Below are 23,852 nucleotides of genomic sequence, written 5' to 3'. Positions count from 1 at the left end.
GAGAGACCTCAGTGCGGTGGGACGCAGGGAGGCAGGTAAGTTCCTCCACGTTAATCTGCGAACGTGGACGGCGCGAGCCGCAACACCACACTGATGCTGTCGTTCGCGTATTAAGACACAAGACAGGGCAGGACAGGGTGACAGGAAGGAGTTCAGGAATCAGGAGAACATAGAGGACAGGTACGGTCTTACTGGGAGCGGGTTTTCGGAGCCGAGTCGAATGGCGTGCGTCATTCAATGACTGAGCAATTGGCAGCTGCTCTCCAGCCTAATATATAGGAGTCACGTTACCTCGTTTCCGTGTTACTCCCGGTCACATGATGGGATCATGTGACAGTTCGGAACGAAGCCACCGCATTGCTGCCATTGCCAGTAATGGTCGTAAGGACCTTCCCTCTAGGGATCCCCCATTCTTGCATTGACTCCTCCACAAGCGCACTAATCGACTCTGCGGCGTGAGGGTGGACCATCTCCTTCAAATTCAGGAGTTTGTGTTCAGCCTTGCTTTCCTCGGGGTTGAAGTAACAGGCACTGACTGCAAGGAAGGATGCGGCGTGCCCCTTTGTAGTCCAAATATCCAGCCCTGTAGTTATTCTGCGTGCTTTGGCCAGGTTTTGTTTGACCTTTTCTTTCTCTTCATTGTACATTTTTTCAATCAAGTTTAAAATTTCAAGCTTTGTTGGCACTTTAAACTTTTTGTCCATCATTGCCATCATCGTGATGAACTCCTCATCTTCGACCATGCGTGCTGGGAGTCCTGTGCGGCCTACCCACTGCGCGATCCCCTTCTCTTTGGCATGTTGCTCTGAAGAACTGTCGCTGTATCTCCTCGTGGCAAAGAGATCCTGAGCAGTGGTCGGCTTGTCCGTCTTCTTGCATGGGACTGCTGTTTCTGGAATCTAGCACAGGAGTAGATACCATGTCAGGACAGCTACAATCCAACTGTTGTAGATATTAAGCAGCATAAAGTCCTGCTATTAGGCCTATTGGTTGTAATTTAGCTTTTTCATTTCAGCTACAATTCTTAAAAAAAAAAAAAATAATAATAATATAATAACATCCACAAGAACATTATTTCACAACGTGGATTGGAACTAGCCTGGCAAGGATTCAAGACAACTCTGGAGTGACTTGTCATTGTCAATTTACAGTGGTGGCCTAGCCGTGGCGGCCCCGTAATCAGAAGGTGGCCGGTTCAAAGCACCGTCCCCACACGCTACTCCCCGGGCGCCTGTCATGGCTGCCCACTGCTCACCAAGGGTGATGGGTTAAAAGCAGAGGACACATTCCGTTGTGTCACCGTGTGCTGTGCTGCAGTGTTTCACAATGACAATCACTTCACGTTCACCTAGCTTTAGCTTGCTAAAATGCCCTCATAGTCTTCCCTTTACCCACATATATCTTATAAGACCTCTTCTCATAAAGGATGTTGGTGTCCATGCTTATGGAATATCATTTTCTCCAAAACGTCTAAAGACAGCAGGCTGACATCTATTGCTGATAATGACATGTTAACCACAGTTTTCTAAAATAGAAAGTAACGTTACGGTAATGTCTTTACTTACCTCAATGTCATGGTGGAATGCCTTGAGATGTCTTTTGAGGTTTGTGGTGTTTTTCCCAGATATTTTGTAGCCGCATTTCTCCCCATTGGTTCTGACCACGCACTCGGTTTTCCGTTCCACTTGTCTGTACAGAAAATGTTTCCAGAGGTCGCGTCTTCGTTTTCTCCCAACCATCTGCTTACCCACCACTGAAATCTAAAACATTCCGCGAATATGTATTGAGGAGGTGGCGTGATCTGCGCGACCAGATGGGAGACACAGGAAACAGAAATACTGCATAATAAAAATAGACACGATTAAACGAAGGGAACTAACATCTCGGCTCGTTTTTGTCAACAGAAACAAAGAGACATTTTAGTGTACGTGACATATTTTGTTATGGTCATTGTCACATGACCAGCACGACGGAGATATTCGGCAGTAAATTTCCGCGTCCGGGATCTTTTACTCATCTAGAGGTCTGTTCTCTGTGGCTTACGTTTGGCCTGTGAGACTCTTCCCACTTGTCACGTGATGTAAAGGTGACAACTAAGCCTAGCCCTGAAGGAAGTAGGAGCACTCACCTCTTCCACTGGTGAGGAATGCTCAGCACCGCTATCTGACGTAACCACCTGAAGAAGAAGAAGAAGAAGAAACAGCCCTCAAGTGAGTGGACGTGAAGCAGGTCAGAGGACCGTGCAGCCAGTGACATGCTTGGTGTCGCTACCTCGTCGAACGGAAGGATGAACTCCGACAGGACGTACAGCGCGCCCTGCCCGCAGAGCCGGAGGACCTCGGACCCGTTCCACGGCACGTCGTGGGACGTCAGTGGCGTCGTGAGGAAGCGGGACCCAGGCAAACACTACACACAAATGCACAAAAGGCGCGGTCGGGGACACGAACCAGCAGACAAGGCGAGAGCGGCTGAACTTACCTGGAGGAACGTGAACTGCATTTCGTCTCGCAGGCCAAACGCATCTTGGAAGAGGGCGCTGATCTCCGATCGCACACAGTCTGCGGACCACCCGGAGCGTATGTGCAGTTTACCGATCAGCCCCCGCGCGGCAAAATTCTCCCGCTCCCGGCCTCTCGGCACCTTCCACTTTCCTTTATGGGAAGGGGTGTTGTTCGGGAGACAAATCACGTCCTTCGTAACGATACGCTCCTTCATCCGGCACCGCCGGCCCAGGAAAGAAGGTCTTTGACCAATGAAGGCTGAGGAAGAAGTGGGGAATCTCTGTGGGAAAACATGGTTTTGTGGTAAATGATATTTGAAAGACTCCAAGGGATTTGATCAAAATCATTGAAAAAAAATATTAATTTACAACAGGAAGCAAGAATATCTACTGCAAACGGGGGGTCAATAAAAGTTACTAGAGAGGAAACTCAAGTTGTATCCTCTGAATCTACAAAGAATGTGGATGTCTGGCCCTATCGCTGGTACGTCAGGAGGGTTCTCGTCCTTTTTGGAGAACTTGAGCTTGGATGAGTTGAGGTTCCCTGTTTTGAGACTTGGCCCACCCAGAACACTAGAAAGAGGACCGGATCTGATGTGCTTCTTAATCCCATCGCCACATTTGGACAACTGACACTTGTGAGCCGGGACCAGAGATTTGGACCAGGTCTTGAACCCAGATCATCATAGTTGTAACCCAGGGCGTTTCCAAGAGAAAAACATATTATCACCGCAAATGATGTGCAAGTTCCTCAAGATTTATTTTTATTCTAACCTCTCAGGTGATTAACCCAAAGAGCTGGTCCCACGCCTCGCTCAAGCACTTGTGCTCCTTCAAACCCTCCGTTCTTCGCTTCTGTTTGGCTTTACAGGATCTGTATGGTGTGAAGTGATATATGGATTGTCTTTTGGGGGCTGGTCTGTGGTTCTCCCAGCTACTCTACAGCTAAGTGCTTATGCCATGTAGGCATGATTACAAAACATTAATAACCAGTAGGTTCCTGGGTTATCCCTACATGGATGCATCTTGACCAGTGCCATATTGCTGATTTTGAATGACATGGACTTGCAGAGTTTATCAAATGTAGTGACACTTCACTGCCTTAGAAGACGGAGTAGAAGACTGAATGTGAAGTATTCAATTGTGTATTCCATTGATGTTTATAGAAATTATATGTATTCAGAATACAATAAAAACACTGTATCCTTCTTTTCTTTTGAAATATTTCTGGGTGGTGAAAACCGATATGAATGGACAACACATGAAAGACCAGAGTTCTCCAGTGTTCATTTATTTGATATTTTATTGACTTTTATTAACTGAACAGAGAATAATAAAAAAATAACATTGGATATCAAGACAAACACATCGAATACAGGACATTAGGAATAAAAAAAATTAAATAAAAAAAACACCGTTAAATGCAAACAATTACAACAGCACTAAAAAAGCACATATATTAGCTAGTGTCCATCAATCGTTCTAACAGAAGCGGTGGGGATCCACACCTTCTACATGAACAGTATACTGTATTCCATACAGTCTTCCGTACAAATAGCTACATGAAAAATGTAATCACATCTGAACATCTTATGGCCAGTCAATATAAAAATCACCCCAACGTTACAAACTCGATCAATACTATAGTGATCAACAATCTGTAATTATTCGCATCAAGTAGGAGTAAAGTAAAGAAGGAAATGTAAAAGTGCTACATATACATGCATCAGAAGACAATGTGCAAGTTGCAAAAAAGTGATTGGGAAAATTTTACAGTAAGATTCACTGTGTTGAGCAGAATTGTACTGCCCCCCCTTTCATTGTTTCATGACACGATAAACAAGTACAGAATATGGAAGTTACCAAATTACTAAATCTAGTAATCTTGCAATGAAAGGTGCTTTGTGCCAATGTTCTTAGTAAAAAAAGCGCTTTTCTAAATAAAAGATTGTTTGACTAGTTAAATAAGTTCATAAGTGAATTTGTTCCTCCTTATGAATGTGTTACAACAATTTCTCATAAAACCTTCAATATTTAGGGCAATAGCATCCACTGTTTACCCGACAGTGTGCCGATCATATTTCTCCCCATACTCCCCTTTGTCCCGCACCAGATGAGTTGGTGACCTGAAAATCTCTCGTTCTGGTGAGAAGACGAACGAGTGATGAACTCCATAGAAACCTTCGTATATTTGTGGGCGTATGAAACGTTACTGTTCTAAGGATTCAACCCTCCCTGCTCGGCCTTGGTCAGTGCAGGGTGCGTCTAAGGGGGGGGACAGCTTCCATCATTCCGCTGCCTTTTCAGGCATTTCATGGATCGGGGTTTTTCTTTAATGTCCATGTTTGCTGTTGTAGATTCACAGCTAGCAGCAGCAAAACCTGCACTTTTTACTTTATGACCTCAAGCTGATGAAAACAAAATTTACATACATTTAATCGTTCTTAAAATCACCCCAAATAAAAAGGGACCTCCAAATCTTCTAAAACAAAACCCTGCATGACGAACTATGCAATCATTAACAATGACACTGTACGAAAGACAAGCCGTGAATAGGTACCGATCATGATGACCAAACTATGGTTTTAATTTGTTACGTTTTTTACTATACGTAATATACGTTCACATATACGTAAAAATGGTGTTCTCAGGGACACGGACAAAGTGGAAAAGCCCCGCAAATACTTTTGCTAATTCAATGCTTTTTGGTTGTCATTCTTCTAGCAAAAGGGAGGATATGGGACCGTTGTATCGCAGCAAAAGGACCTGCTCAAAGTGCACATCGCTCAGTCGGCAGCGATTCGGCGTGAAGGGGTCTCCGCCGCGGACGCAGAGGCGCTCGACGGTGGCGCCCGACGGCAGCGCCATGTTGTACTTGAGGAATATCTCTTTCACGGTGGGAAAGTTGGTCAACGAATCCAGGTTTTTGTTGCAGCTCTCCAGGTACCTCGCAAGTTCGTCCTGCGCGTTTCTTTGCGGGCCACTCTTGGAGCCAGGGCCGAAAGAGAAGAAGTCCTCTTCCGGACTCTCCGAGCACGCCGGAGCAGCGGAGTCGTGAGTCCTGGGTGCCATGTGAGAGGCTTCGCTCAACAGGGCTTTACGGACATTTTTCTCATCTTCTCCGGACAGCCACACATGGTGGTCGTGGCTGGAGAACAGGTCTTTGAACCGAGAGTCGATGGCATCGGTAATAGCGCGGATAACGTTAGCGTGAAAGCGGACGTGGGGCTGCTTTTCGGAAAGCTTTCTCTTCAACGTAAGGAGCGTGGGCAGGACCAGGCCCAGGAAGCACTTCTGCTCATCCTGAAGGAGCTCCAGGGCGACAGCTAGCGGCCTCAGGACGTCGACATGTTCCCTGAGGAACGACATTTCGTGAGGCTGGAATGTTGGAAGGCCGAGACCTTCGCACACCTCCTTCAGCCGCGTCTCGGCGAGGGACGCGATCCTGTGCACGGCGGCGAATTCGGAGCTCCAGCGCGCCGCGGCGGGGACGAAGGGCTTCGTATTCCCAATCCCTTCCCAGATCTGGCCAGACGCGCGAGCCCGGGTCCACACCGCGGAGCACTTGGCCATGGAGCCCAGGTAGAGCTTTCGCGTGGCTTCCTGCGACATCGCCCTCTTCAAGTCCTCGGAGGCAATCAGACTCAGCGTCTGCGAGGCACAGCGCATGTGCGGCGGCAGGAAGAACCGCGGCTCCGGGCGCTCGTCGCCGCCGTTATCAAGCGCCACACCCAGATCCTCAAACGAGAGCGAACCTTCCTCATTGCCGTCCTCCTCGTCACGAGAAAACTCCCCGAACGCCTTGACAAAGGCGCTCCCGTTGTCGGTGAAGGTACACTGCACTTTCCCGCCGATGCTGTACTCCGCGTGGATCTCCTGCAGTTTAGCCGCAACGACGGCGTACGTCAGGGGCCCCTTTATTCTGGCACAGGCGAGGGCTGCGGACCTTCTAACTAGGTCCTCTTCTTCGATCCAGTGGCAGGTGACGGCAAAAAAGCTGCGGCCGCGGGCCGTCCAGACGTCCGCGGTCGTGCAGACGTACTTTACCTCGCTAAGCTTTTCTTTCAAGACCTCTTTCATTTTCTGGAAAGCCTTTTCAACCCTAGCCGCCAAGCCTTTACGGCACATGACCTTCCTCCCGCCACTTATTCCTTCAACCAGGTCCTGAAAAGCAGGCAGCTCCACAACAGAAAAGGACTGCACGTCCTCGACGACAAAACGCAAAATCAGACCGTTCACCTTGTTCTGGGAGCAGGGGTGTGGCGCAGTGTCCATTTTTTGCTGCTTCAGTGGCCTTTCTTCTTGAACTTCCGAGCTGCTTGTACTTGGATCGTCCAAGAGAATTCTTTTCGGTTGGCTTGTTTTATACACGGCAGCATGTTTTCTCTGGTGGAACGGCAAAAATAAAGAGGAGTTAAACCTATTTTCTTCTTTGTGAAATTCTAAACATATTCACCTACCAAACGAACCAGTACTTTGAGCTTTCACCATCAAATAAAACACTAGAAAATGTTAATTCCACTTGCACAAAGTTGTGTTTAATATGCTGGTCATCAGCGTCTACCAACAAGAGTTAAAAAGCTAGCTGGTCAACTCTAGTTTGATATATATATATATATTACTTGAAAAGGCTGCTTACCTCAAGATGTTTCTTTAAATTAGAAGTTGTGTCCTTTGACGCTGACAATGTCTTTGTTAACGGCAGGCACAACAGGCATTCAACGGTAAACGATTTCCCACTTTTTGGCCGAAAGTTGGAAAAATGATGCTTATATTTCCACGACGCAAAAGCACCATACTCAGTCATGGTTGCGTGTGCTGATCTACTTCCACCGTACCACTAGGGGGGGCAGTGTACCAGCAGTGCCCGCAAAAAAAGACAAAACACAACAAACAAAAAAACATGTTTTTTTTTTTTTATACTAGAGCCGAAGTATTCTAAAAGTATTTCATCATTTAAATACTACCTTGTAAAATTCACCACCAAGAAAACTGCAATCAAAAAATGTTCTCTTTGCATTTTTTATTCCTTTAGAACAATAACAAAGTTCAGATTTATTTATTTAAAAAAAACTCCATAGTTTTTTTTAAACACAAGCCTCTACCAAACGGTTGAGATTTCCATTCGAAGTAAAATATTTTTAAAAGCTTAATAAAACAGGTATAAACTTCTGTAACTTAGCAGCAGAATAGACTGAACAGGTACGAGAGAGTTGTGGTGCTACAGAACCAACTACATCTGCAATCTCTTTATTTCTGGTGATATGCAACAAAGCACTGCTGGTGGGCATTCAGACACAGAAACACTTTGCACTTCTGACATTTCCACCTTGACACTCCCTTCGGACAGAGGCTACATCGGCCCCGGTTGTCAGAGTGAAGTGGCAGGTGTCCCAAGTTGTCATAACGCACATCTCGTTGTGGATGTGAAGGTCTTGGGGTGTAGCGTTTCTGCTGAGGCAACACTTGAGGTGGAGAAGAAGAGGACGGTCGACCAACCTTTGATACAAGCTTGTTCACCTGCATCAAACTGTGTGCAACTGCGAGACAAAACCTTTTGAGAGAGAGTGGTTTCTCATTCAGTAGAGCACAGTCCCTCTTGTGCACAAGCCAGGCATTTGCGATGCACAGGTCGAGGATGTAGCCAAACAGCGGAAAATACCATCTCCTTGATTTTGCTGGAGTCTTGTACATGTGGACCAGCATGTCTGATAGATCAGTGCCTCCCATATGGTGATTGAATCAGTGATGGGCATGGGACATCGATCTTTGTGCAGGCCTCTTTACTCCATCGTTTGACACATTTTTTGTGGACATGATCCCACGTGCGTTGCTTAGAAGGTTGACACATTTATTGTCAAACCATTTGACAGCAAGAACCCCTTCAGCAGACCTGAAATTAAAGGCTCCACAACCTTTTTTGACCAGTTCTTTGTCTGTGATGAGTGTAGCTCCACCCATTCGATTGGGTCTGACAGTGTCAATGCATTTGACCCCCAGATTTGTATGGAGGTTTTGTATCAGATCAAAACTTGTGAAGTAGTCGTCACAAAAGACAACTGAGAGCTGTGGCTCTGTGATGGTTTTTGATAATGTTGTCACGACTTTGGCTCCAAGAGGTAGCATTTGTTCCTCCTCAGTAAGAGGGACATTGAAGAATGTGGATGCACCTTGGTAGAGCAATAGGTCATGAATGATGCCAGAGGAACTTGCACGGCAGAACAGTTTAAAGCCCCACTTGTCTGGTTTGTTGGCTATGTATTGGCGGAGTGTGCCAGCTCTAGTGCCTTTATAAGCCACCATAACTTCATCCTCACTATGCTTGTGAGTAGATGGAATCTGAAGGCATTGCTTGCGAAGCATCTCAAAAAGGGGGCGGATTTTGTAAAAGCGTCTGGGCTCCTGCATAGGAGCTTGAATCTTTTCCTTGGAATGATATCAGCTATCATGTTGTACCGGGAATCATGGTGCCAGTAATCTTCCATGGCTGGGAAGCTGAAAACCCCCATGAAGAGTCAACTCAGGGCTACAGTTGATTGGATCCCCCAATTCTTGGGCAGAGTAAAGGTTTGTGTGGTTAGAAATATGTTGAATCATCTCATCTGTGAAAAGTGTCTTGAAATACTGCAAAGGTGTCTTCACAGCATCAGGAGCTTCAAATACAGAATCAGGAACATTGAATTCATTGATGTCTTCATGTTTCCAGATTCTGCGAGGAGCTTTCCTTGGGTCTGGAGATGAGCTTTGCTCAAGAGTTTCAACTGGTTTAGTTACTGAAATTTTTTTTCCGTTACGTCTTTTCTTTTGGGGTGGTGGTAGAGACGATGTGCTCGTGGTTTGAATCTCCTCCTCACTCATGGACTCAAAAGAAACTTCATCTTCCTCTTGTGTGGGATGATAGTCAGGATCTTCTGTTTTGTCATTATTATCATCGCTCAGATCAGCATCAGAATCTTGTGGCTGTTCTGGTATCAGAGCCTGAGAAGTGTGTGTCCTTGAACCATAAACCATGTGTCCATCTAGCATACGTTGATCAAAATTAAGGAAAATGGGGACATGGTAATAGGTCAATATGGAATGTTTTTATATTAAATCATTAGAATTTACAGTAAAAAGAAAATTTTCAACAATATTAGTTTTGTATCAGTGCCATTATTATAAATGGACAAATCAACCGTTTGGTAACATGTGTTTTAAAAAAAATTATTTAAACCTCATAACATTATCTTTCCTTCATAATATTATTATATTTAGTAAACCTTTTGACATTGTACAATGTTGAAAAAGTATGCCTACCTCTGATTATTTTGTCAAAAAGAGCTCTCTTCATATAGCAAGCTCAACTCTTTGCTAACATCCTGTGAACCCCTGTCTTAAACAGGTCTATCCTATTAAGTCACAATTTCTTTGGAATTACAGATGTAAACCCATTGGTAGAAAAGACTCAATGAGGTAGGGCGATTTCAGTGAAAGCCTCAGTTACATATAGGGCCTCAAAATGTACTCGACCAATTGGTTGACCAGAACGCTAAAGGGTAAACCCCTAAGGAGCTACAAAATGGAGTAAAAGCTAACTGGTTAGGAGAGACTAACAAGAGCCCTACTTACCATATACAGCTGACCGCTGGTGTTAGGACTGTCCTGGCTGGCCGACCTCTGAACACGCAGCAGAGTGGGGTGTATGATCGCAGCTCCATCTGCAGTTCAAGACACCAGTGATTCCACCGGGATTGGTAAAATGTCTGACCTCCTTGATTAAAAGCAATTCATAGGGGCGTTCTACACACACGATCCAAACCACATTTTACCCTGACACTTGTATCATTTACGATGGCTTGATTTATACAGTAGTAACACCGTAAAAAAAATTAAATGCTACGGTACAATGTAAAAATATGGTAATGCACATAAAAGTTAAAAACCATGCGAACCAGTAACTATTGCAAGTACTACCAGCTTAGTTCTTCATGACCCTTAAACAAAAGCACCGCAGGTATGGCACTTAAACCAGGAATGGTTAAGTGAGACCAGATTTTGCTCACGACTAAAAAAAAAAAAAAACGGTACATAACGGGCTGCATAAATGTCGAAAATGGATGTGTTGTATCGAGAGTAAACAGAGATTTATTAAATATATAACTATGAAAGTGAAGTGATGGTCATTGTGAAACACTGCAGCACAGCACACGGTGACACAACAAAATATGTCCTCTGCTTTTAACCCATCACCCTTGGTAAGCGATGGGCAGCCATGACAGGCGCCCTCAGTGGCACCTCAGACTCGAACTGGCAACCTTCTGATTACGGGGCCGCTGCCTTAACCGCCAGGCCACCACTGCCCCAAACATGAGGGTAATAACCACTAATTCTTTCATTTCAACAGGACATGACCTACCAAGGTAGGCATCATCTTCCATTTTTTCCTCCTTCACGGTTCGCTTCAACTGCGCATCCGTTTGGTGATGTTCCACCTCTTCGTGGTGGAACATCTCCTGATCCTGTGGCAGAGTTGGTTCTCCCACCAACTCCGGACCCACACCAGTTTGCGTACCGTAGCAATAGGAGCACAAAGGATGCAGTCTCCATAGCTCTGCGATCTGTACTCACTCACCTGGACAAGCAAAACACATATGCACGGATGCTGTTTGTTGATTTCAGCTCAGCATTTAACACTGTCATCCCCTCTAAATTAATCTCTAAACTTAGAGCCCGGGACATCAACACCTCACTTTGCAACTGGATTATGGACTTTTTGACCAGCAGACCACAGCATGTAAGGTCAGGCCACATCCGCTCCACTACTGTCACGCTCAACACTGGTGTACCACAGGGCTGTGTGCTGAGCCCCTTCCTCTACTCCCTCTTCACCCATGACTGCCGACCTATGCATGGATCAAACTCCGTTATTAAGTTTGCAGATGACACCACGGTGATAGGTCTCATCGACAACAACGATGAGACTGCCTACAGGGAGGAGGTCCAGCATCTGGCCACTTGGTGCACAGAAAATAACCTTCTCCTAAACACCACCAAGACCAAGGAGCTCATTGTGGACTTCAGGAGGGAGAGAAGAGGCTCGCATGATCCCATCCACATCAATGGGATGACTGTGGAGCCTGTCACATCCTTCAAGTTGCTGGGGACCCACATCTCAGAGGACCTGTCCTGGAGCATTAACACCTCCAGTCTGGTCAAGAAGGCTCACCAGCGCCTCTTCTTCTTGAGAACATTAAAAAAGAACCAGCTACCCACTACCATCCTGTTGAACTTTTACCGCTCTACAATAGAGAGCATCCTTACCAGCTGTCTCACAGTGTTGTATGGAAGCTGCACTGTTGCTGAGCGTAAGGCGATGCAGCGGGTGGTGAAAACTGGCCAGCGCATCACAGGGACTCCACTTCCATCCATCGAGGACATCCAGAGGAAGCACTGCCTGCGTCGCGCTCGCAGTATTCTTAAGGACTCCTCCCACCCGGCCCACGAACTGTTCTCTCTCCTGCCTTCGGGCAGACGCTTCAGGCTACCACGGACAAGAACCAGCAGACTTAGGAACAGCTTTTTTCCCAGAGCTGTTTCCTTGCTGAACTCCTCTGCCCCCCCCCCATACACTCCTGATAATCACTGCACTGTACTACTCCTGCACATATCACTTTGTCCTGCACATATCACTTTATGTATATATATAACTTATTTGAACTGTATCCTGCACTTGCTGCTTATTGCACTTCTGGTTAGACCTAAACTACATTTCGTTGCCCTGTACTTGTACATGTGTAATGACAATAAAGTTGAATCTAATCTAATCTAATCTAAGATGACCGCATGGACGTCAAGTGACGTATTTGTGTCACTACATTCACTCTGTGTGCTCCTGAAACAGGAGGAAAAGTTACAGAAATTGAAGTGGTAAGTCCAAAATACACATATGTACGTGTGTGTGTGTGTCTATATATCTATCTTGAGGTGCATCCATGCATCGTCACTTGTTCCTACCTCAACTGCCACTTCAGCTGTTCCTGGAGCGCCTGTCAAAAAATGTGACCTCTTGTCCCTGGTTCTTGTTCATGATTAGAATTCAGGTAACAATTATCGTGTATTATAATTTTTTTAATCTTTTGTGGCACAGCGCCATGGAGTCATGTATTTTTTCATTACACTTTTTTCTCAAAATTAATTCCTAATAAAATCCTTATAAAGCCCTGACACAAGTTTAACTTGACACGGAGCCCCGCCCGTTTTCCGTGATTCCAGTTTCTTGTGCTTCCACTTTTCCCGTGCCCCACTTCAGGTGCGCATCAGGTGACACCGGGGCAGTCCGAGAGCGGCCAGTTGTTTTCGGTAAGTAATCCTGTATGACGATTTTTTTTCCAATTGTAGACATGGACATCGGTTTCCCTGATATCCACGCGTCTTTTCCAGTGCGCTGAAAAACAGAAGAGTAGAAAAAAGCGAATTACTGTTGCTCCGCTGTCTTACTGGAAAACGGTGTTACCTCAGTCCCATAGAAAATGTCATTTGTGGAAAAACAACAAAACAACAACAGATTACTCTATCCGACATTGTTTTAGCCAGTTCAAGCAACTCTATAAAATTATCTTTAGCTATTTCCAACTGACGTAGCTGGACATCCTTAGTACTGATACTGGAATATAGCGCTGACACAAGTTCCTGTTTGAGACAGTCATTTCTGTGAATGCCTGCGCACTTCTATAGGCCGCACTCCTCCTTGTCCCGCCTCTCATCTCCTCGCCCCGCCTCTCTCCTTCTGGTCCAGCCTGTCTATTACTCATCGCGCCTCTCTCCTCCTCGTCCAGCCTCTCTCCTCCTGGTCTTGCCTCTCTCATCCTCGTCCCACCTCTCTCTTCCTCATTGCGCCTCTCTCCTCCTCGACCCGCCTCTCATCTCCTCGTCCAGCCTCTCTCCTCCTGGTCTCACCTCTCTCTTTCTGGTCCTGGCTCTCTCCTCCTTGTCCCACCTCTCACCTCCTCATCCCGCCTCTCTCCTACTGGTCCCGCCTCTCTCCTCCTCATCCCACCTCTCACATCCCCGCCCCGCCTCTCTCCTCCTGGTCTCGCCTCTCCTCCTCGTCCCGCCTCTCTCCTGGTCTCACCTCTCTTTTCCTGGTCCCGCCTCTCACCTCCTCGTCCCGCCTGTCACCTCCTCGTCCCGCCTCTCACCTCCTCGTCCCGCCTCTCTCCTCCTCGTTGCGCCTCTCTCCTCCTAGTCCCGCCTCTCTCCTCCTGGTCCTGCCTCTCTCCTCCTCGACCCGCCTCTCATCTCCTCGTCCCGCCTCTCTCCTCCTGGTCCCGCCTCCCTCTTCCTCGTTAGATCCCACTTCACCATTAATAACTCTCTCAGGATATGGCGTCAGATTAGTAAGACATTTAAACTGCCAAATACTTCCACCTTTGCTCCTGTCTTTCGTAACCTTGCCCTTAAACGCTCACTATTAGACCCGATGTTCATAGATTTGGCAAGAAAAGGAATACTCACCTTGAGAGACTTATATATATAGACAATAATTTTGCCACTTTTTCTCAACTAAAAGATATATTCAACCTTCCTGCCTCACACTTCTTTAGATACCTAGAAATTAGAAATTAAGTTTATCCACTATGCCAGACTTCGATATTCTGCCAACTCATAATGAATTACACAAATTTCTTACTTGCGTTCCCAATAACCCAAAGTTAGTTCGCTTGGTCATCTTTTTTGGGCATGCCCTAAAATCAGTGAATTCTGGTCAGAGGTTTTTCAATTTCTTTCAGAAGTTTATGCTTGTGAGCTTCCCTTAAATCCTGCAACTGCTATTCTTGGCTGTAGTGTCTTAATAAGGCTTTCAGAGTGCCTATACAGTACAGTATGATAAATGCAAAAAAATCTATTCTTTGCATGTGGAAGAACATGTCAAAGCCTCTATTCAAGATCTGATTGTCTGAGCTTTCCTCCACCCTTCATGTAAAAAGGCTTAGATATAGTATGTCTGGAAATATAGATCTATTGGAAGCTTCTTGGAGGCCTCTTTTCAATCACCTGTTAACGATTTCTGATAATTGCAACGCTACTTGAAACTCTGTAGTTGTAATGTAGGTGTTAATACACATTTTTTATTTTATTTCATCATTTATTTTCTCTTCTGTTTGTTTTCTCTCTAAATCTCTTATTAAAGTTACCAATAGTGCTGACATTTGCAAACCTATTTGATATCTATCTCCATATCTTCTTCCCCCCTCACTGGACCCCTTCCAGTTTGCATATCGGCCCAACCGCTCAACCGATGATGCCATCTCCACTGCACTCCACTCAGCACTCACACATCTGGACAAAAAAGACTCATATGTTCGAATGCTGTTCATAGACTTCAGTTCAGCATTTAACACTATAATCCCACAACAGCTCACACAAAAGCTGATCCAGCTGGGGCTCAACACCTCACTGTGTAACTGGCTGTTGGACTTCCTCACAGGAAGACCACAAGCAGTACGGGTTGGCAGTAGCACATCCAGCACCATCGTCCTTAACACGGGGGCTCCTCAGGGATGTGTGCTGAGCCCCCTTCTCTTCACTCTGCTGACCCACGACTGCACTCCGTCACACTGCTCCAACCTCTTCATCAAGTTTGCGGATGACACGACTGTGGTGGGACTCATTAATAACAGGGATGAGTCTAACTACAGAAGCGAGGTGAGCCGCCTGGCCACGTGGTGCGGAGACAACAATCTCTCCCTGAATGTGGAGAAGACGAAAGAGATTGTTGTTGACTTCAGGAGAGGAAACACTCAGCATGCTCCTCTGACCATCAACGGTGCATCTGTGGAGAGAGTGAGCAGCACCAAGTTCCTGGGTGTGCACATTACTGAGGATCTCTCCTGGACAAAAAACACCACTGCATTGGCCAAGAAAGCACAGCAGCGTCTCTACTTCCTCCGCAAACTTAGAAGAGCAAGAGCACCAGCCCCCATCATGTACACATTCTACCGAGGAACCATCGAGAGCATCCTCTCTAGCTGCATCACTGTGTAGTTTGGAGCCTGCAATGCGTCCTGCCAAAAAACTCTCCAACGCATAGTCAGAGCAGCTGAGAGAATCATCGGTGTCCCTCTCCCCTCCCTCCAAGACATCTACAGCACACGCCTCACCAAGAAAGCCCTCGGCATAGCAGCTGATCCCACCCACCCAATGCAAACCTTCTTCAGCCTGCTGCCATCAGGGAGGAGACTGCGGAGTCTCCAGGCCAGGACCAGCAGACTGAAGGACAGCTTCACCCATCAGGCGGTCAGGAAACTCAACTCCCTCCCGGCTCTGCCCCCACTCCCCTCACTCCCCTCTTCAGCTCCACAAACTTTCTGAACTCTAACACACACAAACTGACCATGCACCAGTCACTCTGTGCAGCTCTGGTCTGCCAACTACCTCACTTGTCACTTCGTCACTTTAAACTTACCTCTGTTGCACTATTGGTTTTGCACTCTCCTGGTTTTGCACTCTCCACCATGTGCCCTTATTTGTATATGGTGTTTTTAAAATTGTATATTGTGTTTTTTTTTAAAATTGTATTTATACCTTTGTATTCAATGTTACTGTTACTGTTTTTGTATTTAATGTTACTTGTATGGGTCAGAGAGTAACGTAATTTCAATTCTCTGCATGTCCTGTACATGTGGCAGAATTGACAATAAAGCTGACTTGACTTGACTAGTTTCAAGCTTGAGCAAATTATGTAATTATGTAAAATTATATTTTTTTCACTCCCCCTATCACTCTTGCTATAAGTACCTTGGTGACTATATATTCCTATTTGTATTTCTATTGTCATTGTTATTCACAATGTTACAATTTTATTCTAAGTTTTTTTGCCTATGCACAGTGATGTGGTTGACTGCTGTATTGAATCTATCTGAAGGAGATGTGTTTTGTTTTGTGATTTTTTTTATTTTTGTATGTCTGTAAACTAAAAAATGACCTCAATAAATATAGTAATAAAAAAAAAACAGGTCTCGACACTAATGCATTATCAAGCTTTAGGCCGATTTCAAAGTTACATTTTATTTAAAAACTTTATTTAAAGGTCCAGCTACAGCCCTTTTTCAGCAGATATGCAATCCTGGAAGATTTTCTGTTTAGGTTTAAATCACATCACGGTATACATTTGGCTCTGTTAAGAGTTTTTAATGACAATGTCTTAGCAAATGATTCTGGGGACTTCTCGATTTAACAGCAGTTTTTGACACAATTGATCATGTTATTCTTTGTTAAAGTCTGGATCCTTGGGTGGGTATTAGGGGTCCAGCCCTTAAATGATTAAAATCATATCTGTGTGATAGAAGCCACTGTGTCTCTATTAAGGACTCTTTCTCATCTATAACTGTACTTCCGTGGGGGGTACCTCAGGGCTACCTTCTGGGTTTTTTTTTCTCATTGTACTTACTCCTCCTTGGAGCCATTTTTGAAAACCCAATGTTTCTTTTCAGTTCTATGCAGATGACTGTCAAGTCTACTTTCTCCTTAAGTGTAACAAGGGAAGCTCTAATCCAACCTCTCCTTGACTGTCTGACTGATGTCAAGAGGTGGATGGCCTTAAATTTCCTGGAACTAAATGAGAGAAAGAGAGAATGTATGCTTTTTGGTAGTTGTGACCCCCATATTGACCTTGCTTCCCTAGCCCCTGTTGTAAAATCGTTGATTAAAACCTAGGCGTTAAAATGGATTTAACTCTGAAAATGGTTAACAATATTGAGTTAACAATATTGTAAAATCATGCTTTCTTCAGCTGAGGCGCCTAACCAAACTCAAGCCAGTCCTTTCTACACGAAATCTGGAAACAGTGATTCACGCTTTCATTACATTATGCCTTTACGTCTGGTGTTCATTGCTGCACGTTTTCTCACTAGTACAAAAAGGTGAGCTCACATAACCCCAATCTTAACCTCACTACACTGGCTCCCTGTCTGTTTTAGAGTCCATTTTAAAATTCTAAAAATTAGTTTTTAAATAAGTTCAGCGGTCACAGGGCATTTAAAGTGGCTGCCCCACGTCTATGGAATGACCTAGCAATTAGTGTCAGACAGGCGCCGTCAATCACTGCGTTTACATCTCATTTAAAAACTCACTTTTACACCCTGGCCTTTAACCCAGTGTGAGGTAGTTCTTGTACGATGTTCTTGTGCAGTGTTTTATGTGGTTTCTTAGGCAGTCCTTTCTTAACTATTTTACTATGTTGCCTGAAATGTTTTCTGTTTTATTCGACCGCTTGTTTAATTCAAATTGCTCCATGTTTCTCTCTTATGGTCACGTCCATCCCGGCTCCGCCCCCCCAACACACTCACCTTCCCCAGAGTATTAGACTGTGTGTCCGTGTCTGTGTGTCATGTCGTATAGCTGCGGGTGCTCCGGTAAGTCCCAATTCCCTAGTGTGCACTGGGCGTGTCTGTTATTACAGTCCTGGGTCGTGGGTTCCTCAACACATTCCCTCCCCAGGCTCCTTTGGCGCGAATAGTCATCCTCACGGGATAACGAGCATCAGGTCTAATCCGCCTCGTCATAAAAGACCCGCGTGATCCAGAGTCTACAGAGCGATTCTCCAACGCGACTTCCGGAGTCTTATCCCCTTTGTGTCTGTGGAGTGAGGTTTGTTTGTGTGTCTAAGACCCCTGTGGAGTCTCACGACCCTGCATGGCATCTCATGCAGGAGCAATTGTGAGGGAGGACTCCCCAGCTGAGCACCGCACCAGCCCGAGGGTCTAGTGGGACTCCGCCCCTTCCCTCTGTTCAGCGCACGCCATGGTGGCTTAGTTTATTGGTTTTTGGACATTTTCCCTGGCTTTTTGTTCCCTTGCAAATAAACTGTTTTCTCTGACACCTTGCCGTCCATCATCCTTCCCAGGAAGTCTCCGGCATGACAGTGCCCCTGGTAGGGTCTCCCATGACAAATTGGTCTCAGGTAAAGGATGAGACAAAGAACAGTTCAGAAGATCTTTCATGGAAGGAAAAATAAAGAGTATGAATACCCGTCCCAGAGGGTTACCAGAGTCCCACCCTGGAGCCAGTCCTGGTGTTGGGGCCCATGAGCGAGCGCCTGGTGGCCGGATATATGGGCTTATGCAACTGTGGACCCAACACCCGAAGGAAGAACATTTAATGTGGATCGGGTGGCAGACTGTTGTGGTAGCTTTGGCAGTTCGATCCCCGTACAAGGAAACTGGCTATTGGGACATGGTGTGGTGGGAATTTTCCTGTCTGGGGAGCTGCAAATGAACAATCAACTGAGTTGATTTTCCAAGTTACTTCCCCATGCGCATGGGGGGGACTCACAAGAAGAACTCCCACCGTTAGTAAGTTAACAAGCATATGTGGGTAACGAAGGGTAGGAAAGCAAAATCACGCCAGCTTCATCATAGGCGCCTGGACAATGATACCAGAATCTGTCTTGTGTCCAGCATAACACACTTGTTTGGAAAATATCTTAGCCTTGTACATCACCAAGGTTTAAAGTGAGATAGAGTTGTTTTCTGACTGTTCCATGACCAATGGTGAAACACGTGGAGTGACCAGGCCTACACATTCTTCCCCTTACACATTTTAATGATCACCACTATAGGCACAAAAATGTATATGACCTAAACGTAAGGAAAGTAGTAAAATAATGCAAAATAATGAAGAAACATGACATACAAACAAACATCAAAGTGTACCATTCGAGCAAGGGTATAAGGTAACAGTTGTGTTATAAATGAAAACTGAAAACAATTAAAAACAAAGCAATCAATGTTTTGGATTACATGTCTGCATCGTTCTCATCCGAGGAGGAGTCAGATTCAAAGCATGATTGATCACTAAGACATCAGTGTCATCAGGGTCTGGGGTCTGTTGGGGTTCTGTTGGGAATAGAGAAGGTGAGGGACTTTTTGACCTATGGCGGTATCAATAATTCTGACTACCAATGATCTAAGAGCATCCACAACAGCATCCACACAGAAATTAAAACAAAGGGCAAAGGCCATGCAAATGGAGACAGCTAGATTTTTAATTTTCCCAAACATATTTTAGTGTTCTTTCAATTTAGCACTGAGGGTTCTGAGGTTATCTACCGCACGAGTCAGCTTCCTCAGGGGAGCCGTGTTGTTGGGGATAAAGGAGCAGCATTAGTCGCCAAAATCAAATTCCACTTTTCTCTGGCAATAACATATCAACAGTGATGCGGCCCTGGAAGGCCATAAGTGAGGTGGCTTTGAGTTGTTCATGTACAGCTTTAAACACGTCTCTTGTGAAGTTTGATACGTTTGATGGGACTTCTATGCAAGCTGCAGTTTGGCTATAGAGAACAGCATGTGCGAACATAAGGATGCCCATTGGTACACTTAGTACCAGGGCAGCCTAGGTCGCAGGTCAGTGATTGACTTTATAGTCGTATCATCTGACCGGCGGCCATATGTTTAGGAGCGGAGCTGCCACTTAGACCTGGCAGACCCATACATATAGTGAGGATCTGCTGGGAACGTATATCAAGATGGTCTTCAATTCCCACCTCCTTTTACCACGTTGCGAGAGCAGTGGGGGACATTGAGTCTGAATGGACCTTGTTCTGCTCTGCGATTGTTGTTGCTAGCTGTGGTTGCAAGGTGGCCTGTGCCAGTTGTGACGGTAAACACCGTACCCACTAGTGGACAACAGAGGTTATGGGAGCCGTCAGGCTGAAGAAGGAGGCCTACAGGGCATGAATGGCCTGTGGTTCTCCAGAAGCAGCAGACATGTACCGAATGGCCAAGCATTGTGCAGCAGTGGCATTCGCCGATGCAAAATCCGCAATGCCGGCAGTAAGTTGGACCTGTTCCTGGTGAGGGTTGGACTCCGCAGGACTGCTCTTCTCTGCTTTTTGCAGATGAAGTGGTCCTCCTAGCTTCATCAGGCTCTGACCTTCAGCTCTTGCTGGGTAGGTCTGCAGCCGAGTGTGGACGGGTGCAGCCTTTGAGATAGGTTCAGTACATTGTACATTCGGGATTAGAACTGCTGCTCCTCAACATCGAAAGGTGCCAGTTGAAGTGGTTTAAGCATCTGGTCAGGACGCCTCCTGGACATGTCCTGCCAGCAGGAGGCCCCCGGGTTGACCCAGGACACTCTGGCACCTTAGTGTATTGTGATTTGAACAGCCAACCTACAGGGCCGCTTCCTTAACTGCTAGTCCACACCTGCTTCAGGCTGTCTGCTGGCAAGGTGGACGTGAGGCAGCCATGACAGCGCTGAGTGGTATGACTGACCGTTAACTCTACAGAATTATCCCTGAATTATCCATGCATGTCTCTTTTTGCGTGTGTGTTCATTTGAAGTTAACTGTGTGAAAAGACAGGCTTCATAATATGGATCAAAAATATACTACAAAGGTTCTCATATATTACAACAGTAGCAGCTTTTGTTTCGTTTCACTATGTACTGTCTAACCTGTATGTAGCTGTACGGACAATAAAACTAAACTTGATCTTCAGCTGAATTTCTCCTTCCCGCATTGTGGATTTACATTCACCAGACGCCGTCACCCTGAACCAATTACTATCAGTATACTTACAGGGACAGTCCCCTGGGGACACTCAGGGTTAAGTGAGGCAAACGCAATATGTGTACTAAAGCACTAATATAATCATAAGGGGAGTAAACTAAGGAATAGGCCATGTTTCCAAATAGTGACCATCAATGGAAGAAAGCCTTGTGATGGTCTGGAGAGCTGCTGGAACACTCTCTAGTTCTTTTCTTATTTCATCTGTCTCCTGAATTAGCCCAGCACAGTATTTTCTCTAGTTTCAGCAATTCCTCTTTAGTCATCTCTTCGTAAAGAGCCTGCTTGTTCTCCAGCTGATCATGGAGCTTTGTCTGTGTCTCCAGGAGAAGCCTCTCTGTCTCTTCCCTACTTTCTTTTTCTGCTTCAAGCTCTTTCTCGACGTTCTCTCTGCTCCCCTGCTCATCTGCCAAGTCGCTTCTCACCATGTCCTGCTCTTTCTTCAGTGTCTTTTTGTAAAAACCCACATGGCTCTGTAGCTGCGTGTGGATCTGCTGCAAGTGTTGTTCTAGTTCATTCCTGGTTACCGTTTGTTTAATATGTTTTAGAAGCTTATTTATTTTTCTGCCCCCGTGATCTCTTATCATTTCAACTCCCTCTTTTATTTTCTGGAGCGTTTCTCTGTTGAGACTTTCTTTGCTCTTCATCTGATGACGGAACTTTGTCTCCCGGAGAAGGCTTTCTCTCTCTTTCCTGATTTTTCTTTCTGCTTCAAGCTTTTTGTCGACTTCTTCCAATTTTCTTCTCAGCATTTTCTTCTCATTCTCCATCGTCTCTTTATAAAGAACCTGCTTCGCATGGACGTGCTGGGAACGTTTTACCAATTTATTCATCTTAGCCGTTTCTTTGAGGAGGGCTTTTCCAAGTTTTTCTCGTCTTGTGCACTCATGGTAAATTTAGTCAACTTTCACTTTAAATTGCTGGAGCATTTCTTTGCTCTCCAGCTGAATATTGTACTTTGTCTCTGCCGCTTTGCTGATTTTTCTTTCTGCTTCCAGCTCTAATTTGACTTTTTCTAATTTTCTTCTCAGCATTTCCTTCTCATTCTCCATTGTCTCTTTGTAAAGAGTGTGCTTTGTATGGACGTGCTGGAAACGTTTTTCCAGTTCATCCTTCTTAACCGTTTCTTTGAGTAGCGCTTTTTCAAGTTCTTCTCGTCTTGTGTTCTCATGCTCTCTTTCGGTTTTCATTATTTCAAGTTCTTCTTTTATTTGCTGGAGAGTTTCTCTGTTGAGACGTTCTTTGCTGTCCATCTGATCAAGGAACTTTGTCTCTGTCTCCAGGAGAAGCCTCTCTGCTTCTTTCCTGATTTTTCTTTCTGCTTCGAGCTCTTTTTCGACTTCTTCCGATTTACTTTTCAGCATTTTCTTCTCATTCTCCATTGTCTCTTTGTAAAGAACCTGCTTCGTATGGACGTGCTGGAAACGTTTTTCCAGTTTGTCCTTTTTAGCCGTTTCATTGAGTAGCGCTTTTTCAAGTTCTTCTCGTCTTGTGCTCTCATGGTCTCTTTCGGCTTTCATTATTTCAAGTTCTTCTTTTATTTGCTGGAGCGTTTGATTGTTGAAATTTTCTTTTCTGTTTATCTGATCACGGACCTCTGTCTCCTTGTCCCGGAGAAGCCTCTTTAATTGTTATTTGCTTTTTCTTTCTGCGTCAAGCTCGTTTTCGAGTTACTTTCTCATTCTCTGCTCATGAATCACTTCATGTTTCAGCTTCTCCTGCGCCTTCATCACTGTCTCTTCGTAAAGAGCCTGCTGGCTCTGCAGCTGCGTATGGAGGTTTGTTTCTATCTCAATCTGCTTGCAAGATGTTTCCTGTTTTTCTATGACCAGCTGTGTTTCAAGCTGCTCGAATTGCACGTGTTTAAGATCATTTTCTATATCCAAACTTAATCTCTTTTCTATCTGAATAACCTACAAGGAAGACTGGGTATCTTTCTCTTGCATTAGGTCTACATTTAAAGCCAGACTCTCCTTATGTGGGTCATGAGTAGCCGTCTTACCATGATTATTAGAGGTCTTTTGTATCTCTTCCACTTCTGCTTTACGTCTGTGATTCTTCCTCAGGAATTTCTTCAACACCCGCTTGAAGTTGTTGGTGTCTTTATTGATCCTCTTTTTTTCATCAATCTGAACCGATATCTTGTTGGTTGCATTGCGCTCAGAAGGAACTTCATCCTTGGCTTATTTACCCTTAATCTTTCGAACAAACTGTTTCCAGTATTTCATTTTTATTTCTACTAAATCTGAAATTAATTATTTTAACTTATATAGTTTATATATAGACAATGTCACTGTTCATTTGCATTGACGAATACCAAAGAAAACTAAAAACTAACACTAACTAATACTAATACTAAAGAATATGAGCTCAGAGACACCGTCACTGACTGGGGAGAAACATCATTTCCATTTACTCAAACCGTTTTGCTTCTCTAACATGTTCATGTAAATGTTACATTAAAAGTTCCCTACTTCATTAACAATCGCCATCTTTTCTGGTTCCAGTCTGTGTTGGGCCAGCGTACAGGGCCCACAGTTATTCATTTCATCCTCAGTATCGCAATGAAGGCACCAAAATTGTACAAAGAAGACTTTTCATGGAAAAAACAACAAAGAGCCAGTTTACCCGTCATGGATTGTTACCGGGGTCCCAACCTGGAGCCAGGCGCGAAATGGAAGGAATACTTTGAGTAGTGGTGCCTGGGTATGGATCTCATCCACCACCGGGGCTCCACTGCTGTGTACTGTTTGATTACTTCAGCATCTTCTGCCCCTGAGATTGAACAGTCCTAGACTGATTCGT

The 23,852-nt window shown here is 45.0% G+C and overlaps 1 protein-coding gene across 1 annotated transcript; it reads right to left on the bottom strand.

Annotated features, from left to right (window-relative positions):
- Window positions 1-326: 326 nt before the first annotated feature.
- Window positions 327-22,567, bottom strand: LOC114785440 (uncharacterized). The gene is made up of 10 exons (XM_028971718.1): window positions 21,959-22,567; window positions 21,679-21,853; window positions 10,109-10,197; window positions 7,140-7,340; window positions 6,740-6,886; window positions 2,479-2,781; window positions 2,272-2,406; window positions 2,129-2,176; window positions 1,566-1,760; window positions 327-899 (listed from the first exon to the last, which is right to left on the bottom strand). Exons 1-10 carry the CDS (start codon window positions 22,565-22,567, stop codon window positions 327-329), a joined length of 2,475 nt encoding a protein of 824 aa, XP_028827551.1.
- Window positions 22,568-23,852: the final 1,285 nt, after the last annotated feature.

The sequence above is a fragment of the Denticeps clupeoides genome, chromosome 3, assembly GCF_900700375.1.
Source record: "Denticeps clupeoides chromosome 3, fDenClu1.1, whole genome shotgun sequence".
Classification (NCBI taxonomy): domain Eukaryota; kingdom Metazoa; phylum Chordata; class Actinopteri; order Clupeiformes; family Denticipitidae; genus Denticeps; species Denticeps clupeoides.
Note: the sequence above shows the minus strand (reverse complement) of the source record. Positions and strands in the feature narration are given on the sequence as shown.

What these genes read in the sequence shown, in the direction of transcription:
- LOC114785440 (XM_028971718.1), bottom strand. Translation starts at nt 22,567, where the DNA reads ATGAAAGCCGAAAGAGACCATGAGAGCACAAGACGAGAAGAACTTGAA. An exon ending in TCAGATGAAGAGCAAAGAAA is followed by an intron (nt 10,198 to 21,678) that starts GTCTCAACAGAG and finishes CTTGAACTGCAG; the next exon opens with ATGGAGCTGCGATCATACAC. An exon ending in CATTCCACCATGACATTGAG is followed by an intron (nt 900 to 1,565) that starts GTAAGTAAAGAC and finishes CTCCTGTGCTAG; the next exon opens with ATTCCAGAAACAGCAGTCCC.